Below are 17,463 nucleotides of genomic sequence, written 5' to 3'. Positions count from 1 at the left end.
CTCGTAAGAACTAATCGCTTGTCCCGTGTGCCTTCTATCTCTCTACTAAAGGCCACCATCACTTAGCCTGGGCACTGAGAGTTCATTTGGAACAGTGAGAGCTCTTACTAAAGGAACAGAGATGTGTCCATGGTAACCAGGGTAACCCCAAGCCATCTCTCCTGTTGTCAGCTGACCTAGGGAGTTGGGCACTGATAATTCCTCTTCCTCCCTAAAATATCCCAACAGAATTCTGTGTTTGTTTCGACTCTAATTCTCCCTTCATTTCCAGCCTGTTCAGCAGGGAATGAGAGCAGTCTGTCCCACCCAGTGCTCCAGGACAGGAGACGTTTGCTGATGTCACACTCACCCATTTATTGAGCACAGACTCGTGGCATGCCTTGTCTAGTACATTGCATGTGTTGTCTCAGTTGTTAGGAACTCTTACTGCCCTTACTTATAGATGAAGAAACTGAGGCCAAGCTCGATGCTTTCTTTCCCCTGTCCCTGTGAGGCTGGAATGCCCCTGTTCTGAAAGTACCCAGCTCCTTAGAGTTCCCAGATAGCCACAACCAGAGAGACTTATTTGTGGCTAATCTCTTCATTGGTCCCACTGTCCTTTTAAGTACTCTGAAACCTAGTGTCCTTAGGCCTGGAAATGAGATGGCACAGGAGTGCACATAGAAAAGCAGGGAGGAGACAGGGGCCCAGATAATGCAGAGATATACCCCAAGGGAAGCTTACAGTTGACTGGGTTCCTATACACATGTCCCTGAGGCTGTGGTGTAGGTAGCTAGGCAGTGATAGCCATCACTGAATGTGTCTCCTGTAAGTGAGGATGGTGAGGTGGGGCTGCCTCAACAGCTGTGTCTTCAGCCACCTCTTCTAAAGTCAGCCCCAGCTGAGCAAGAAGTTACTTGATCTGTAAGAATGTGTTACTGATTCTGCAAACAGCCCCTATGCCCCAGGAGCAGAGACGATTTGCATGGACCTAGAACATTGCAGTATAAACGGCAGAAAGTTGAATGAGGCCTGTCCTTAAACTGGGCTTTTCACTCAAGATTCCCCAGTGCAGTTTCCGAGGAGTTGTCTGGAAGGGTCTTGGGATTTAGGGTGGCAGGATTTGGAAGTGTGGAGGGTTGTATAGAAAGGTCTTGGGGTTGAAGGCTACAGGTTTTGGAGGTAAAGGGTCTGTTATGAGTCCAAAGAATAACAGGTTTTAAGGCATCTGCAGACACACAAAAAATACCTTTTAATTTCCAGTCCCTTCCCTGTAAAGATCAGGAGAAAACACAGAGGACCCCTGGGGTGTTTCAGTGCCACTGTAGCCACTGGCCACCAACAGCTCCTCTGGGAGACTTGTAATGCTCTGGGTAGTTTTGTAAATTCTTTTATACACTTGCCCTAATGCTTCTGAAGGCTCATGTGTGCTCCCACAGCCAAGCTTGATCTGCAAGGACCCCTACATCCTGCCTACCTTGTGCCAGTACCTGCCTGCTCTTTCAGCAAGAGAGGCTTCTAGACCAAAGAGAGGCCAGCTCAGAAACTGACAGTCTCTGCTGCCTCATTTGGCCCTACTTATTCTGCTATTTCAAAAGCATGAACAGCCAAAGAAAAAAATGACATATTGTACTTAACAAAAATGTAGTTTTGTGGGCCTAGTGGTACAAACCAGTGGTAGAGGTTCCCTGGCATGCCTGCATGAGGCCTAAGCACCACAAAAGTTGTTTTGTTTTATGCAATACTGAGAATTTAACCAGTGGCCTTGATCACAGTAGGCAAAGTTCTACCATTGAGCTGTGTCCCCAGCCCAGATATTTTTGTTTCAGAGGACAGTAACAAGACAGTGGACTAGGATGTAGCATTGTAGTAGAGTGCTTTCCTGGCAGGAAGTGGGGAGAGACCCACAGAATAGGAGAAAATGTTTATAAACCACCCACCTGATAAGAACCTACATATACAAGGAACTCTAATAACAAAAAGTCAAATAGTTCAATTTTGGAAATAGGTGAAGGAGTTGAGTATCTGTATCTCCAGAAAAGATAAACATAGGCACCATAAGCATGAGTAACACCATCACTAAAAACTACAACTCAAATCCACAATGAAACACCACTTCTCATCCGCTAGGATGTCTATAGTGAAAGGCAGATAACACATGCTGGAGAGGCCATAGAGGAGGTAGAGCCTCCTTTGTAGCCACTTTAAAAGTGGCCTGGCAGTTTCTCAGGACCCAAACCGTTTCCATATGACCCAGCAGTTTCTTTCCTAAGTATATAGTCAAGAGAAAGGAAAAACTGTCCATACAGAACTTATAAGCATGACTGTTTACGGCAGCATTATTCATAATAGCCACAGAGTGAACACTAAGTACTTGCTGTTTGATGAATTAACAAATACACTATGGTGTATCCATTGTTCAGCCATAAAAGTAAACAAAGAAGGATATAAACAAGCAAGATGAGCCTTGAATGTATGCTACATGAAAGAAGCCATATTGGGTTCCATTTGTTCATGCAAAATGTCCAGAATTGATAAGGATTTGTTCTCAAGGCTTGGAGGAGAGCCTAGGAAGGAAAGCTAGTACAGGATTCTAGTAAAGGAATAATTAAAGTACTCCACTGGTAGTGGTGGTTTCTGTATAATGAAGAATGTTCTGAAAACTTGAAAATGGTGTGCTTTGAAAGGCATATTTTATGGGGCAATGATGAGACTAATCAAGCTATTGTTTTTAACAAAGATGTCTTGGTATTGCATTGGGCAGACTGAGAAATCCCAGCATCTTGTCACTCCTTTCCAGCACTAGGCTGCATTAGAAAGGAAGGTGAATCCTGTGTGGTGTATAACTAACCCATACCAGAACAAGCCCAGCATCCCATCAGCCTTCCTCACTCCCTCAGTGCCGGAAGCTTCACCAAGGGCACATATGCAAGATCAGGCTGGAGGAGTGGTGTTGTTAGGCTCTGAGCATGTTTTCAACTGAGGCCTGTAAAAGAGCCAGCAAGGGCTTTGCAGGCTTTAGAATACCGCCCTAAAAAGAGCACCTTAACCTGTCTCCCAATGCTAGGTGAGGATCCAAACAAGTCACCGTTTGCTTGGTCTTCGCTGCCTTCAGCCACTCATTGTGTGTATGAGTTCTGTTTTTCTCAACACTAGAAAAGGAATTTACCACCTCATAGGGGGGTTGTTGCAACTACCATCTTTTTTTGTTGTTGTTTTGGTTGTTTTGTTGTTTTAGTTTGGTTAGGGGTGGTTGTTTTGGGTTTTTGTTTGTTTATTTGTTTGTTTTGTTTGGTTTGTTTGGTTTTTCCAGACAGAGTTTCTCTGTGTAGACCAGGCTGGCCTCAAACTCAGAGATGTACCTGCTTCTGCCTTCCAAATGCTGGGATTAAAAGTGTGGGCCACTGTGCCCAGCTGTCTATCTAACCTCTTTATTCTCTGGCCACTGATTGTCCTTAATTGTGCAAAGTAAGTCCCACATATCTAATTCGTTGGGATAGTGGGGGATAATTGTGTTCATTTGTTTTTATTTTTTAAGATTTATTTTGTATTACATATGTGTGTGTGTAACTATGTGTGGGTATGTGCACATGAGTACAGATTCCCATGGAGGCTAGAAAATAGTGTCAGATCCCCTGGAACTACGGGTAATTTTGAGCTGCCTAGGGGTGGGTACTGGGAGTTAAACTCAAGTCCTCCCCAACAGCAGTGCATGTCCTAACCACAAAGCCATCCATCGGGTCCTGTTTGGTTTTTATTGTAGCACCTAATGGAAGTCTTACCCATGAGATGTTCACTGAGTGCTATGGGATTAGATGGAGGAGTGAACCAGTAAATCGTATCTGCTCATACATATTCGTATAGTCCTTGCTTCCAGTCTGTGGCCCTTGATTGGAGATTTTTCGCTCATCTTTTTACACATACATTTGTGGCACTTACAATTGCATTCTGTCTCATCACCCAGTAGACACACAATCAGAATAAACCTTGACTCTATTCCTTTCTCTGCAGGTACCAAAGGCTTAGAATGCTCTCCTTCCACTCCCACCATGAACTGCTACTTTCACAAGTTCATGATCAACCTTCTACAGACATTCAGCAGTGAACGGAAGCTCCTGGAGGCCAGAGGCCCATTCATCATCAGGTCAGCCCTATCTGCCTCAGCTTTGAATCTTTCACAGCATGCGCTTTTCTTTCTTTCTTCTGTCCCTTTTCCTTTTCCTGCATTGTCCTCAGAAAAAATCTCTTACTAGAGTGTGGTGCTACCAACATGAAGCAGGTAGTCCTTGGCAGTTCTTTAAAAACTGAGTGTTTTCCCTTTTGATAGAATACCCTCTCCATAAATGCCACCATTGTTCTTTTGAGGAAGAAAGTAAGTGAGCCAGAGAGAACATGACACAGTGTCACCAGAAGAGTATCCAGTGTCACTTTCAGGCTAAATGGAAGCTAGATCAAGAACAAAATTTCCTGCAGACTTCCAGAATGATCCAAGACCTCGTTCTTGACCAGTAGAATCAAAACCTCAGGGTGGTGGGGTTCTTAATGTGGCTGAGGGTGCTTGGAGAGCAGACTGTATTGTATGGCCGCAAGGGTGGAAAAGTTGGGTACCCAAGCAGAGCCCCAGTTTACACAGACAACTGGATGGCAGGAATGCACATGAAGAGTTTATTTCTCTGTGAACCTGAACACCAAGTTGAGTGGAGCTCAAAGATCCTCAACTTGTCCTCTGTGGCCTCGGTCCCCTCAAGAACTATGCTGAGTTCTGTCTGAGAGGGCCTCAAGGCCAGCCTCCAGACCAGGCCTCACTCCACCCAACACAGCCATAGAAGGTGTCTTAGCTCTGGGCTCTGGCACAAAGAACCCAGTTAAGTGTGTTCTTAACTTAGAGGTCAGTAAGAAGCTACATGATGGGGAGTGATGGGACCAGATTTCTGGTCTGAAAGGTTGTCATGTTGGAAGAGTGAGTTAGAAGGGCCAAGATGGATAGACAACTGGGATGTTGTGGTCTAGATGAGACTGGCTGACTGTCAAGACCATGGGCAGCAGTGTTGATTGGGGATGAAGTGCAGGAGGGACAAGGGGAAGTGTCACAATAGCGTGCAGGCCCAAGCCCTGAGAGTATCAGAATGAAGACAGCCACATGCTTGAGTTTGAATTGCTTTGAGAACATCAAAAGTAAAATGTCAAAGCAGCAGTTTGATGCATCAAAGAGAGACCTGGCTCTAAGTTGCAAATCTGGAAATGGATGGTGTAGTCACTCAGTCAACAGTCCTGTGCAAAGTATGGTTCTAGTTGTTTCTGCCCTGTAGAGTTTTCACTTTTAGGGAATAAAAGGAACAGAATAAGGGAAGGAGTCTGAGGTTGAACCCAAAGAAGCTTCACAGACACTGGTTGGGCAAAGGGAGAAGCCAGAAGAGGAGGCTGAGAAGGACCAGAAAGGTGGAAGGAAGTAGAGGTAAGAGAAGCTGGGAGGCGCAGTGAGGGAAGATGAAGCCTGAAGATCTGAGAGTTGATGCTGAAGCCTGCTCAGCCACAGAGTAAGCTCAGGAGATGGGGACAAGACAGGGAAGGGGAGAAGAGAGAACTTGATGGAAAGGCCTGTCTGCAAGGTGGAGAAAAACACAGGCTAGATTAAGGTCAGAGAATAGAGTTGAAGACACCCTGGGAACTAGGCCAAAGGACTGAGTCATGAGAAAGAACAGAAGGAATAGGGACCGCAGCAGGAGGAAGGGGCTTCTGATGTCTGAACTCCCAAAAGGATGTCCTTGTGGTCTGGAGAGGTTATCAGCCCTCAGTACTGTGGGCATTTGAATCCAGGTAATTCTTTGTGGTGGAGTTGAAGGGTATTTACACAGCATCCCCAACCTCTAACCACCAGGTTCAAGTGGCGCCTGCCCCCACCTACTTTGGACAATCAAAAATGTTCAGAGACTGGACAGGTAGCTCAGATGTAGAGCATCTGCTCAGTGTGCTTGAGCCCCAAGAATGTACCAGTTGAGAACCACTGTTAATCTAGAAATGGCTGAAGTGTCAAGAGCGTACTTCCTGAGTGCATGATACCACTACAAACACTATGTATTGTTTTTTTTGTTTGTTTGTTTGTTTGTTTTGTTTTTACTCTAGCCCCACATTGGAATGCCAAAATGTAGTTGATTGTTTTTACTCTTTACTCTTTGGGGGCCCGCCACCAAGCTCCCAAATAATTCACACACGGAGACTTATTCTTAATGATTAATGCCTGGCCTTAGCTTGGCTTGTGTCTAGCCCAGCTTTTCTTAAATTATCCCATCTACCTTTTGCCTCTGGGCTTTTTCTTTTTCTTCTGTATATCTCACATTCATTCACTCTTACTTTGAGGCTAGTTGGGTAGGTGGATGGCCCCTAGGGTCCTCCTCTTCTTGTTTTCTTGTTCCTTGATCTCTCTTGCTTCCTGGTCCCTGTTTTTCTCATTCTATTTATTCTCTCTGCCTGCCAGCCCCTCCTATCCTTTCTCCTGCCTTGCTGTGGCATTCAGTTCTTTATAAGACCAATCAGGTATTTTAGACAGGCAAAGTAACACAGCTTCACAGAGTTAAACAAATGCAACATAAAAGAATGCAACACATCTCTGCATCATTAAATAAATGTTCCACAGCATAAACAAATAAAACATATACATCTTAAAATAATATTCTATGACAACTATTGGGTCCCCCCCCCCATGGAATTGGACAGTTCCTTAAGAGATTGAAGCAGACATGAAATATAACACCAGGGACCTACACACATCAGAACAGCAGTGTTCTCACATGAGTGACAGTTAACTTCATGTGGTTTTCCAGACTGCAGAGGTGTCAGCACTCTTGATGAGCAGTCCTCATCTGGTAAAAACAGGGAGCCAGTAGAGAGAGGGCTTTGGAAAAGGTAGGAGTAGCTAGTTTGGTCTCTGCAGGACAGGGCTATCCTGGGTTTTCCATGCCTTCCTAGCTGCAGACTGAGGTCTTGAGGTGGGGCTTAAGATGGTACCCAGCATCTCTAGACTGCACAGAGCAGAAATGGAGGTGGCATATGGACATGCTTGGGCCTCCTCCCTACCTGTGACTCCATGAAGCTGATAGTCAAGCCACTACCATGTTTCTGTTTACAGACTTGAGGTCAGTAAAACTTTGCTGGCCTCCTTGTGCCTAGGAATAAGAATTCTCATTTTTGCTTAAGGGAAAGTGTTCTTAAGAAGCTGTGTGCCAACTAGGATTGTTTGGAGTTGGGCTGCACATTCCTCACGCTAATCACCCACTATGCTGTCCCTCCAGCATAGCTGACAAGAGTTCGGAACCTCAAGGACTCCTAAACATATGCATGCTAAGGAACCCGGGGCCAGGACTATGGTCCCAGCTCCTCAAAGGGCTCAAGAGCAGGGCCATGGGTCATTTCTCCTTGTCCTCTGAGGACTCAGAATATCCAACATAGCAATCATTTGCTGCTCAGAGTTCAATGCCCTCCATAACTGTGCTGGGCTCTGAGAGGTCATCCAGGCCAGCCTCCAGGCCTCACCCCACCCAGCACAGCCACAGAGGGTCTCATCCCTGGGTATTGGCACAACAATCCTTCACAACAGTCCTTTGCTCTAGCCATCCAGCTTTCTGCCACCATGCCACGAAACCTGTACCAGTCCCCTGGTCACTGTCTCAGACACCCAGGGTGGACTCTGAGGGCACACAGACCTGCAACTCCCTCCCTGCGCAAGAGATTAAGGCCTTCAATGAGGTGGAGTGGTTGGCAGCCATCCTGCATCTTCGGTTTATATAATTTTTTTCTGCTGATAGCTTTAAAGGGAGAACATATTAAAACTGGGTACTGTGATTCACAGCTGTTATCCCAGGACTGGGGAAGCTGAGGTAAGAAGATTGCTGTGAGTTCAAGGCCAGCCTAGGCTACATAGTGACCTAAACAAGCCTGAGCTCCACTGGCTCAGACAGTTAAGTAAATGCTACTCAAACACCAGAGCTTCAGTTTATATCCCCATAGGCCATATAAAAAGCAGGGCATAGCAGTGTGTGTCTATAACTCCTGTGTTTGATGTGGGGATAGATAGATCCCTGAACCTCTCTGGCTGTCTGGATTAGCCTAACTGATTGAGGTTCAGGTTCAGTGAGAGTAAATGTGGAGAGCACTCAAGGAAAGACACTGGGTGTTGACCTCTGGCCTCCTCATGCCAAAAAAAGAACAACAGAAAGGGCTTGCTAATGGCACACACTAATGGAACCACAGGGCTGATGAGGAAGACAGTGATGGTTTCTCAACCGCCTCCTTCAGCTGTGCAGTTGTTCCTCTTGGCCCCTGATTCCACACACTGATCAAGAGAAAAGGTTTTCCTCTGAACAATTTAGAAGCCAGTATTTGTGCAGTGGTTTGTTTAGGGCCCAGGGCAGCTGCCATTTGTAGGAAGACAGAGGCAACCAGAGCTTCTAAAAACAAATGTCTAGTGGGCTCTCAGCACTGAGAGAGAATTACCTTCAGTCTCCTCACCCCACATTGTTTCCAGAATGCAGCTTGATGTGGGACCAGAGGCAGGGATGGAAGACCAGAATTCCAGCCTGGCTTCTGTGTCCACCCAGCTCCTTACCTTGTGAACATAGTCATTTAGATTATGAATTGAGATTGAAGGAGCCAGTGGTGCCAAGCCCTCATCTTTCAGCCAGCATCACAAGCCCTAACTTAGGTCTAAGCCCTTCCCTTGGTTTGGGTACAGAGAAGTTGAGGCCCAGCCCACAGTTGGAGGAAGATGGCACACATGGAGTAGGATACCCCAAACTTGTCCACACACCCTCAAAGCCTAAGAGAAGTGTGTGGCACTTGGAGGAAGGCTTAGATTCCATCTTAGTTAGGGTTACTATTACTGTGATGAAACACCATAACCAAAAGCAACTAGGGAGGAGAGAGTTTATTTGTCTTTCACTTCTACATTACAGTTCATCATTAAAGGCAGTCAGCAGGAACTCAAACAGGGCAGGAATCTGAAGGCAGGAGCTGATGCAGAGGCTGTGGTAGATTACCACTTACTGGCTTACTCCTTGAAGGCTTGCTCAGCCTGCATTCTTATAGAACTCAGGATCATCTGCCCTGAGGTGGCCCCACCCACAATAGACTTGGCCCTCCCACATCAATCACTAATTAAGAAAATGCTCTACAGGCTTGCCTACAGCCCAGTCTTATATTTTTGGTTATGAGCCTAGCCTTTAATGGCTGAGCCATCTCTCCAGCCCAGCCCAGTCTCAGAGAGGCATTTTCTCCATTGAGTTCCCTTTTTCAGATGACTCTAGTTTGTGTTAAGTTGACATAAAAACTAGCCTGTTAGCACAGGTTCAAATCCCAATTCCTCTCAGTTGTAACCTTTGTAAATATGTGATATACCTCCAAATCCTTCCTGCTTTACCCATGAAACACAAATGTTAATGGTGCCTGTCTAGCCATTCTCGAGTAGGTTCCAGCCCCAGTACTGATGTTTGATGAAGGAAAACTGTTCTCCAGCCCCTTTGCCTGGTGGTCTGTGGAGAACAGGAACAAGCTTCATGGGAGAAAAGGATATTTAAACCTTATGTCCTAAAAGCTAGCTTTGCTGCCCCAGTGGCCAAGCACCCACCAGCGCCCAACCCGGCCCCACTAAACCAACTCTGCCTGAAGTAGGTGTTGGTGTGCATTGCCCTCCTCCAGCTTCTTCCCACCCTCCATGCTAATGCTAGCTGAACAAATCCAGGCCTTGTCTGCCTGTGAACCACCCCACTTATACACAGGAGAAAAGGAAAGGAGGGAGAAAAGCTAGCCTCTTTGATAAGCTGTGATATGAACTCTGGCGTAACCCAACAGCTGTGATCTTTACAAGCCCGCTTCTGTGCTGGGAAGTAGCGAGTCTGAAGACACTCCACTCTGCCTGCCAACAGGGCCTCTGGCCAGCCTGCTTTGGCTCCATCAACTGTGAGTTTTCCCCTCCTCTTCCTCCCTGCTGCCTTGCAAAGAGCACTTGCCAGAGAATGCTTTCATTTTTAACAAGCCACTGTGCTGTGAATGCAAGGCCTGCAGCTCGACTGCCCAGTTGATGGTAGATAAATCTCAAGCACCCGCCCAGGGACAAGGGCGCTCTTTGGATGAGGCGGGTATCCAGAAAGGACATTCCAGGACCCAAGTAGGAAAGGAACACAGTCATGAGCCTTCCTTCCAAGACACCCATCCTGAGGCCTCATTCTTGTTCTTCTCTCCTCACCCTATGCTGATAGGCATGGCAGCCCCTCCCAAACAATCCCAAACACAAGCTCTTACTAATTAATACTGCCTCCCCTAGCACCCTGGGTTTGCATATGAGCCCTTGTGTCATGAAGAGGAGAGGAGTTGATTGGCCACTGAAGTAGGTGGTAGAGCTGGGCAGACACGAGAGAGGAGGGTATCAGGAGAAGCCACCCTTTGATTCCTTAACTTGGAAATTCCACTAAGCAACTCATGAGGGTTAATATCCCCCCCCCCAAGCCCAATTCCCTCGTACCCTCAGGATCCTCCAAGTATTACCCCAGTCTCTGGAGCCCCTTTTTTTAGAGACATCCTCCCCTTCAGCCTGTGTGTCTTTGTAGTTGCTACCTCATCTGTTGGGGTCATGAACCAGGACCCCAAAAGCTCATTGTACTATGCTTGACAGTGTCAAGACCCACTGTCCTAGTTAAACTGGCATTAAAAAAAAAAAAATTTTGCTTGGCCCCTGGACCCGCTTCCAAGAGTGGTCTAAGAGGCGTCAATCAGCGCTCTTCCTGTTGTCCTTTAATGGATTGCCGTCATTTGCTCAAAACAAAAATAAATTGCCACAGCAAACACACACCAATCTGAATCTGCCTGCAAGACAGGATCCTGACCCTCCCACTGGGATTGCAAGGGAAAGAGACAGGACACTGAACAAAACTGGAGGAACCCTCGTAACGTCTGACACCCTGCTCAGGAGAAGCTTCTCTTCTTGCCAGCTTTAATTAAAGTCTGCCCAGCTCCTTGTAGAACAATTCTAGAGCTTTCCCCGTTTGTCCCACCCCCACCCAACTCTGGGGCAGGGGCCGGGCGAAGTGATGTTTTTGTTTCAACTCAAAACAGCAAAGAGGAGTGTTGAGCAGAATCCACTTTGCATAACCAGCCCTCAAACCCAGATTTAACAGGAGACAATTCTGTGACAGTGGAAGTGGCACACAGGCCCAGGAGTCCAGTCTGACATACAAAAGTAAAAAGATGCCTCAGAGGGAACAACATGCAGATTCCTTGAGCCAGGACAAGTAACTAGCAAGCAGCCCAGCCTAGAAACTGCCTGGAGCTGGGGCCATCCTGTTCCTCCAAGCAGTCCCCACACCGGGCATACCCACCAGTACTCCCTGTGAGAGAGCTGTCTTTTCTTCTGGAAAATGGAAACCACATGTGATGGGCCTTGTTAGGCCAGGCTGGGATTGATTAGGTCCTTCCTCCTGGGGCCTGTGGGAAGGAGCAGAGCACTGGCCAGAGGGAGCATTCCCACATGCTCTGAGCAAGGCTGTGTGTGCAGAAGTTAAAGACCACAGGTGAGCAGGCAGAAGGAAGCCCTGTATCCTTTAGGGTGACCCTTGTTACCACAGTTCAAATTGCCAAGCTCCCCTCTAAGCCAGCTAAGTGTCAGTTTCCAGGAGGCCCTGGCAGAGGGGAAGACTAAGCAGCAGATTGGTGGGAAATTTGGTCAGCTTAGAGCCCCTCCATGGATGTGCGGGCTCCACACCGCAGAGATGTGGTACCTGCTTGGCCCCATCCAGCCTCCCACACAGTGCCTACTTGATAGTCCATACACCTGAAGCCTCATAGCCCAGGCAGCTGGCAGCACTGAGGGTGATTATAAAGAGTGGTTTTCAGGAGCTGAAAACTTGATAAGGAATTTCAGTCTGAAGCTTGTGAACTTGTTTCCAGATGGACTTACAAAACTCTCTGGATCTGTTTAGACTTTACCTAAGTGTGCCAGGAAACTTACGAAGTTTTGACATTGGTAAGTCAGACAGCTTGATGAATTACCAAGCAACAAAAAGTGTGTCCTAGTGTAGAATCTTAAAAAAAAAAAAAAAAAAAAAAAATAGTATTGGAATTGGCCCCTGGAAGTCATGTTGTATACTCTTGCCATCCCCTGCATAAGAGCCAGGACAGACAAGTGGGGTCCTTAGTTTCCAAGTGCTTGAAAACTCCTGGAAAGACAGCTCTGGATGCATCCTGTCCATGCATTGTATGGTGCGTTCCTTAGGAAGCCTCCCTTTTTTCCTGCTATTAGGTCAGCACACATTTCCTGGGACTGACTTTGAGATAGACCCTTATGAGGCTCTCCCTTCCTGTCCCTCTCATGATTGCTGTTAGCACACAGGGATGTCACAGAGCCCCCTACACCCTGGGCCCTGACTTTAGAAGGGTTTCTCTCATGCATGTGTGAAAGGCCTGTAGACCAGCTGCCGATTGCAGAAAAGGAGACACCTCATCTTGGAGCATGGGTGATAACCATTTGAGAGGCTTGGCTGGGGAACTGGGGTGCCAAACCTGCCTCAGTGACCACTGAAGGCAGTCAGCAGGGAAGATTAGGCCAAGTACCTCTTCATAATGCAGCTGGGAAGGTTCACCAAATAAGCCCTTAGTATCAGAAGTGGACAATGGAACTTTCTATAAAGCTGATTGCCTCAGCCCTTCAGGAGGTGATTGTAGGCTTTTGGTCACTTGTCATCATCATTGTGGTTGTTTTTTTTGTTTTTTGGTGTGTGTGTGTGTGTGTGTGTGTGTGTGTGTGTGTGTGTGTGTGTGTGTGTGTGTGCATGCGTGAGTGTCTGTCTGTCTCTATAACAGTAGAGCACTTACCCCACCTCCTTCATTCTTAGGCTTGGGATATGATCTTCAGGAGTATGGATCCCAGAGCTGAGGTTTGTCCCTAGCCATGGGAACTTGTGTATAAGAAAGGGAAAGTGATTGTCAGGAAAGTGAGCAGCCAGGCTCAAAGACCCTGTGAGCCTTTGCTCCCACCAGGGACTTCATCCAGCCTACAGAGCCCAAAAGGCACACCTGGAGAAACCCAGAAAGTTCATGTTGTCCTTCCCTGAGAAGTGCAGTGGCTGTCTAGACCTGAAAGCCCATGTGTCCCAATTTCCACACCAGGGCCAGACTCAGTATCAGCTAGACCATCTCCCCTTTCCACAGAGCAGGATGCTTCTCTGGAGAATGACTGACAGCGAGTCACCTTTGGCATGCCTGGCCTGAGGGAACCATGGTGCTGAACTCCACCAGGATCCTGTGAGGATCTTAACTCTCATTCAGAAGCAGTTGTACTCTCTGCCCTTGTAGCACCCCCTTTTGTCAGCCCATTGAGTAGTCCACTTAGAGACCCCTCCTGACATGACTACCTTCAGTCTGTCCTAGGTCCTCTGGCCCTCCACACTGTCCCACCCCACTCCATCTCTGGTGAGCCAGGCTAGTTTCCTTGGACCTCCCTGGCATTTTGACAGTGTTTGTCTTGGTCAGAATCTGACTGTTGCTCAAGGGCACACATCTCATGCCTTCCTCCCAGGTCATTTTCCCCTGGCTTATCATGGTTGCTTGAGTCCTCCACATTGGCCCCTCTTGTTTCAAAGCCACACTGCAGTAGATTCAAGGGGAGTCTGGTCAGCTCTTACGGTTTTTGTAACCCATCAGTTACATGTGAAGTGTGTTCTGAGCCTGGATTCTCACTCTTGTCTTCCAGATACTGCTTTTTCAAGAGCAAAGTTTTTATCATTCTCCACACCCAGAACCCAGCCACAGCCACACCCCAACTTCCATACACATTTGTGTATGCTTTACCTTCAGCCCTATCATCAGCAAGTTCGAGGCCTCAGGCAGGTTCTTCTTACACTATACCACTGTATGCCTGACTGACTGGTCATGAGAATCCCCAGCCCTTCTTGCTGCCCCAAAGAATATGATTTGGAGATTCTATCCTGGGCCAAGAAAGTCCAACTTGATTTTAGCTTGATTTTGCTATTTCTTGACCCTTTTTTTAACCCTTTCTTAATCACATTTTTGCCTCAGTTGTGTGGATTAGTCTTTCTTCCCTCTTCTGCCTGTATAACAGCCTTCCCTCCCTCTGCTGTGATACCTTTGTGAGTCTACATTTTAAGAAAAATATGCTCCTGAAAGTACAGGAGCCAGCCATGTGGCATATGCCTGTGATCTAATACTTCATGAGTTCAAGGTCAGCCTGGGCTACATAGAGGGCCCCTGTCTCAAACACAAAAAAAAAGTGCATAAATCATGAGTGTATTGTGGGTCAGCTAATTTTCACTAGTTGTCCCGTTCATATGAGAAATAGAGCTCTCTAGCACTGACCAGTCCCTTCATGTGTTTTACAATATCTGCCTCCCTACCCTTTCCCAAGTAGCCCCTTCCAACTTCCTGGAGGTTCTGAACATCATTTAGTTTGTGTTCTCTTCTAAAGCCTGGCTTCTCTTGATCATACTGGGATTGTGCAATTCTTGTGTTGGCTGTTGTCAGTCATTCAATTTTCCATAGAGTCTTCCAATGTATGAAAATGCCATAATTTATCATCTTTTCTAATACTGATGGGCTTATAGTTTCTTTTCAGTCAGTGTGATTCTGAATAATGCTGCTGTGAATGTATGACCTTGTTTGTTTGGAGGGGTACATATATATCATACGTACATGCATACATACCCACACACATAAATACACACATTCTTATAATAAGTAGGTTTGCACCCACTTCTCTCCCATCAATACGGTAGTCATTATCATGTCTTTGATTCTAACCATTCTGGTACATTTTTACTCTTAATCACATTGTCCTAAGGACTGATGGAGTTGAACAACTTCCCATAGCTTATTTGCCTTCTGGATGTCCTCCTGTGGTGAGCCTGCTCATGTCACTTTCCCATTGGTTCTCAGTGTTTTCTTTATTGACTTATGGAAAGGTCTTTATGTGCTCTGACTCCGAGCTTTTCCCCATGCATGCACTGTGATCACTCATTCCATGGTATCCCTTATCACTTTTAATATCTAGGTGATGAGCTTTCCTTTATATTTGGCATGTTTAATGATTTGTATGCTTTCATGGGGGGTTGAGAGGCTCCTAGGACTGTCCCAAATAGAGCTGCCCCTTTCCAGCTTATACTTGTGAGGCATTCCCTGTAAGCTGGACACAGAGCTCTATCACCTGAAACCCACAGGCATTATTTCTTTGCTCACGTCAAGGACCTGGAGAACACCTGATCAGCCTTGATTGGGTCTTTTGAGTCATAGACATGGCCACCACATCATGTTTCAAAAGGCCATGGTCTAGGGGAGTGAACCCCCTGACTGGTGTAAACAGTGGCAGGAGTGGGCTGTGGGGTTCTAGGGGGAGCAGCCTAACCAGTCCCTCACAGAGTAGATCTCCAAGGAAAAGGAGCACCTTACTGGAAGATGCTGGAAGTCTGGAACACATGGCTACCTTTCTGAAAACTGTTCTTTCTGTACAGTTCTGGCCATGCTAGGAATTGAACTTGGGACATTTCATATCCTATGTGCTTTTCCACTAAGCTATTCTCCCAACCCTGAATTTGTTTTTTCTGTACATGTTCACATGTGTACACATAGGTGTGGGTGTACATACTACGTAAATGGAAACCAGAGATCAACCTCAAGTGTCTTTTATTCTCCAATTTTGATTGATTGGTTGGTTGATTGAGAGAGGATCTCTCAAGGAATCAGACTCTTACCAGTTGTATAGACTGGCTGCCCACCAAGCCACAGGGATCCTACTGTTGTCTCTGCACACACACACACACCCGTCCCAGCCCCCAGCATTGGTATTACAGGTGCATGCTGCCATGCCCAGCTTTTAAATCCATTTAATTTGGTTAGTTGGTTTGTTTTGAGTTTTTAGAGGCAAAGTCTTAGGCAGCCCAGGCTGGCCTCGAATTTCCTATGTAGCCAAGGCTGACCTTGAATTTCTGGTCTTCTGCCTGCACCTTCCAAGTGTTAGAATTATAGGCATGCACCACCTTGCCTGACTTTAATGTGGTTTTCTTAGATGAAAAGCTACTTGTGAGGATTAAATGAGAAGTAGCAAAGAGCAGGCATTGTGATTGTGCTGTGGCAGGAGTAGCCGCCATGCTCTTGTAATAGCAGCCAAGGAGGCTCAGGAGCTGGGTGGGTGTTCATATTGCTGAGCCAGTCCTCCTTTCTGCCCTGCTGTGCCCTTGGCCTCAGCTCAAGGGCCTTAACACTTTTTTGAGATAGAGTCTCACTCTGTAACCCTGGCCATCCTGGAAAGCTGTCCTCAAACTCAGAGATGTTCCTGCCTCTGCCTCTGGAGTGCTGGGATTAAAGGCGTATGATAGCACTTCCAGCTTTGGCCCTCTAACCTGCACATGCAATGCCTCCTTCTCTCTTGCAGAGGCCTGCCCCCCCCCACACACACACACTCACCACACTAATAATAAATAAGGTTTTTTAAAGATAAAAAGAGCCAGCAAGATGGCTAGGCAGGTAAAGGCATTTGCAAACATGGTGACCTAAGTTCAATCCCTGAAAGCCAGTCCCACACATATGCCATGGTGCATGCTCTCACACATACACATCATGCACACATACACAGTGACATTAATTAAATAAAGGCACACACCTGTAATCTCAGCACTCAGGACTGGGAAAGAGGATCATGCTCAAGACCAACATGGCTACAAAGAAAGACCATAACCCCTCACCCTGAAAAAAAAAATCAAATAATGTCAGTGTACAAGCAGGGACGGTATTGGTTTTTATTAAAGCCACAAAGGTTTGAGCCACCTCCCAGAACTGGGTCCCTCTCTGGTCTTCACAGCTGGCTCATGTTCCTCCTGCCAGGTCTCAGCTGCATGGCAGAATGGCTCACTCCTGTCCTCTCAGCACCAGAGCCTTCAGCAGCTGTCCTAGGCTTAAGTTTCATTAGACTAGCATGACCAGAGAGCACCAGAATCTTACAGTTCTGGCAGGGACCTTTGTCCACCCTGCTGCAGGAAGCTGTGTATCATCCCTGGGCACAGATGAGGAGGTCTTCATGGAACCAGAAGCTAAAACAGTAGACACTGTGGATGCAGCCCCAGCAGACTCTGTGATCTGGGTTCAGATACCAGTTTCAGGGGAGTGGGAGCAAGGCCAGTGAGAGCCACTGTGGTACTGGCAGGAGGGACTTCCTCTTACCTCCAGCAACCATGCACACCATCCCTCCAGGAAAGCAAAGTGGAGTAAAACCGTATGTGTGACCCAGAGGACTCCCCCACAGTGGCACAACCCTGGAGCAGGCAGTGAGAAGGTGGCCAGAGGATGTGGGCAGCACACAGGGAAGGCCAGTGCCTGCCCTTCACTAACAACACTACACTTGTTAGACTGGAAGCATTGGTGGTAGCAGAGCCAGTTTTATGCCCTTTCCTCATTGAGCTCCCAGATACCCCCAGGCCATTACTGAAGAAGATA

General features: G+C 46.8%; 1 protein-coding gene across 2 annotated transcripts in view; it reads left to right on the top strand.

Annotated features, from left to right (window-relative positions):
* Positions 1–17,463, top strand: part of Vac14 (VAC14 component of PIKFYVE complex) — a 110,972-nt gene that overhangs the window by 68,236 nt on the left and 25,273 nt on the right. For both annotated transcript variants that reach the window (XM_051201857.1, XM_051201858.1), the window contains exon 14: positions 3,991–4,123. In XM_051201857.1, coding sequence (XP_051057814.1) covers positions 3,991–4,123 — 133 coding nt within the window. The remainder of the gene's footprint in view (positions 1–3,990; positions 4,124–17,463) is intronic.

The sequence above is a fragment of the Phodopus roborovskii genome, unplaced genomic scaffold (genome assembly GCF_943737965.1).
Source record: "Phodopus roborovskii unplaced genomic scaffold, PHOROB, whole genome shotgun sequence".
NCBI classification, from domain to species: Eukaryota; Metazoa; Chordata; class Mammalia; order Rodentia; family Cricetidae; genus Phodopus; species Phodopus roborovskii.
Note: the sequence above shows the minus strand (reverse complement) of the source record. Positions and strands in the feature narration are given on the sequence as shown.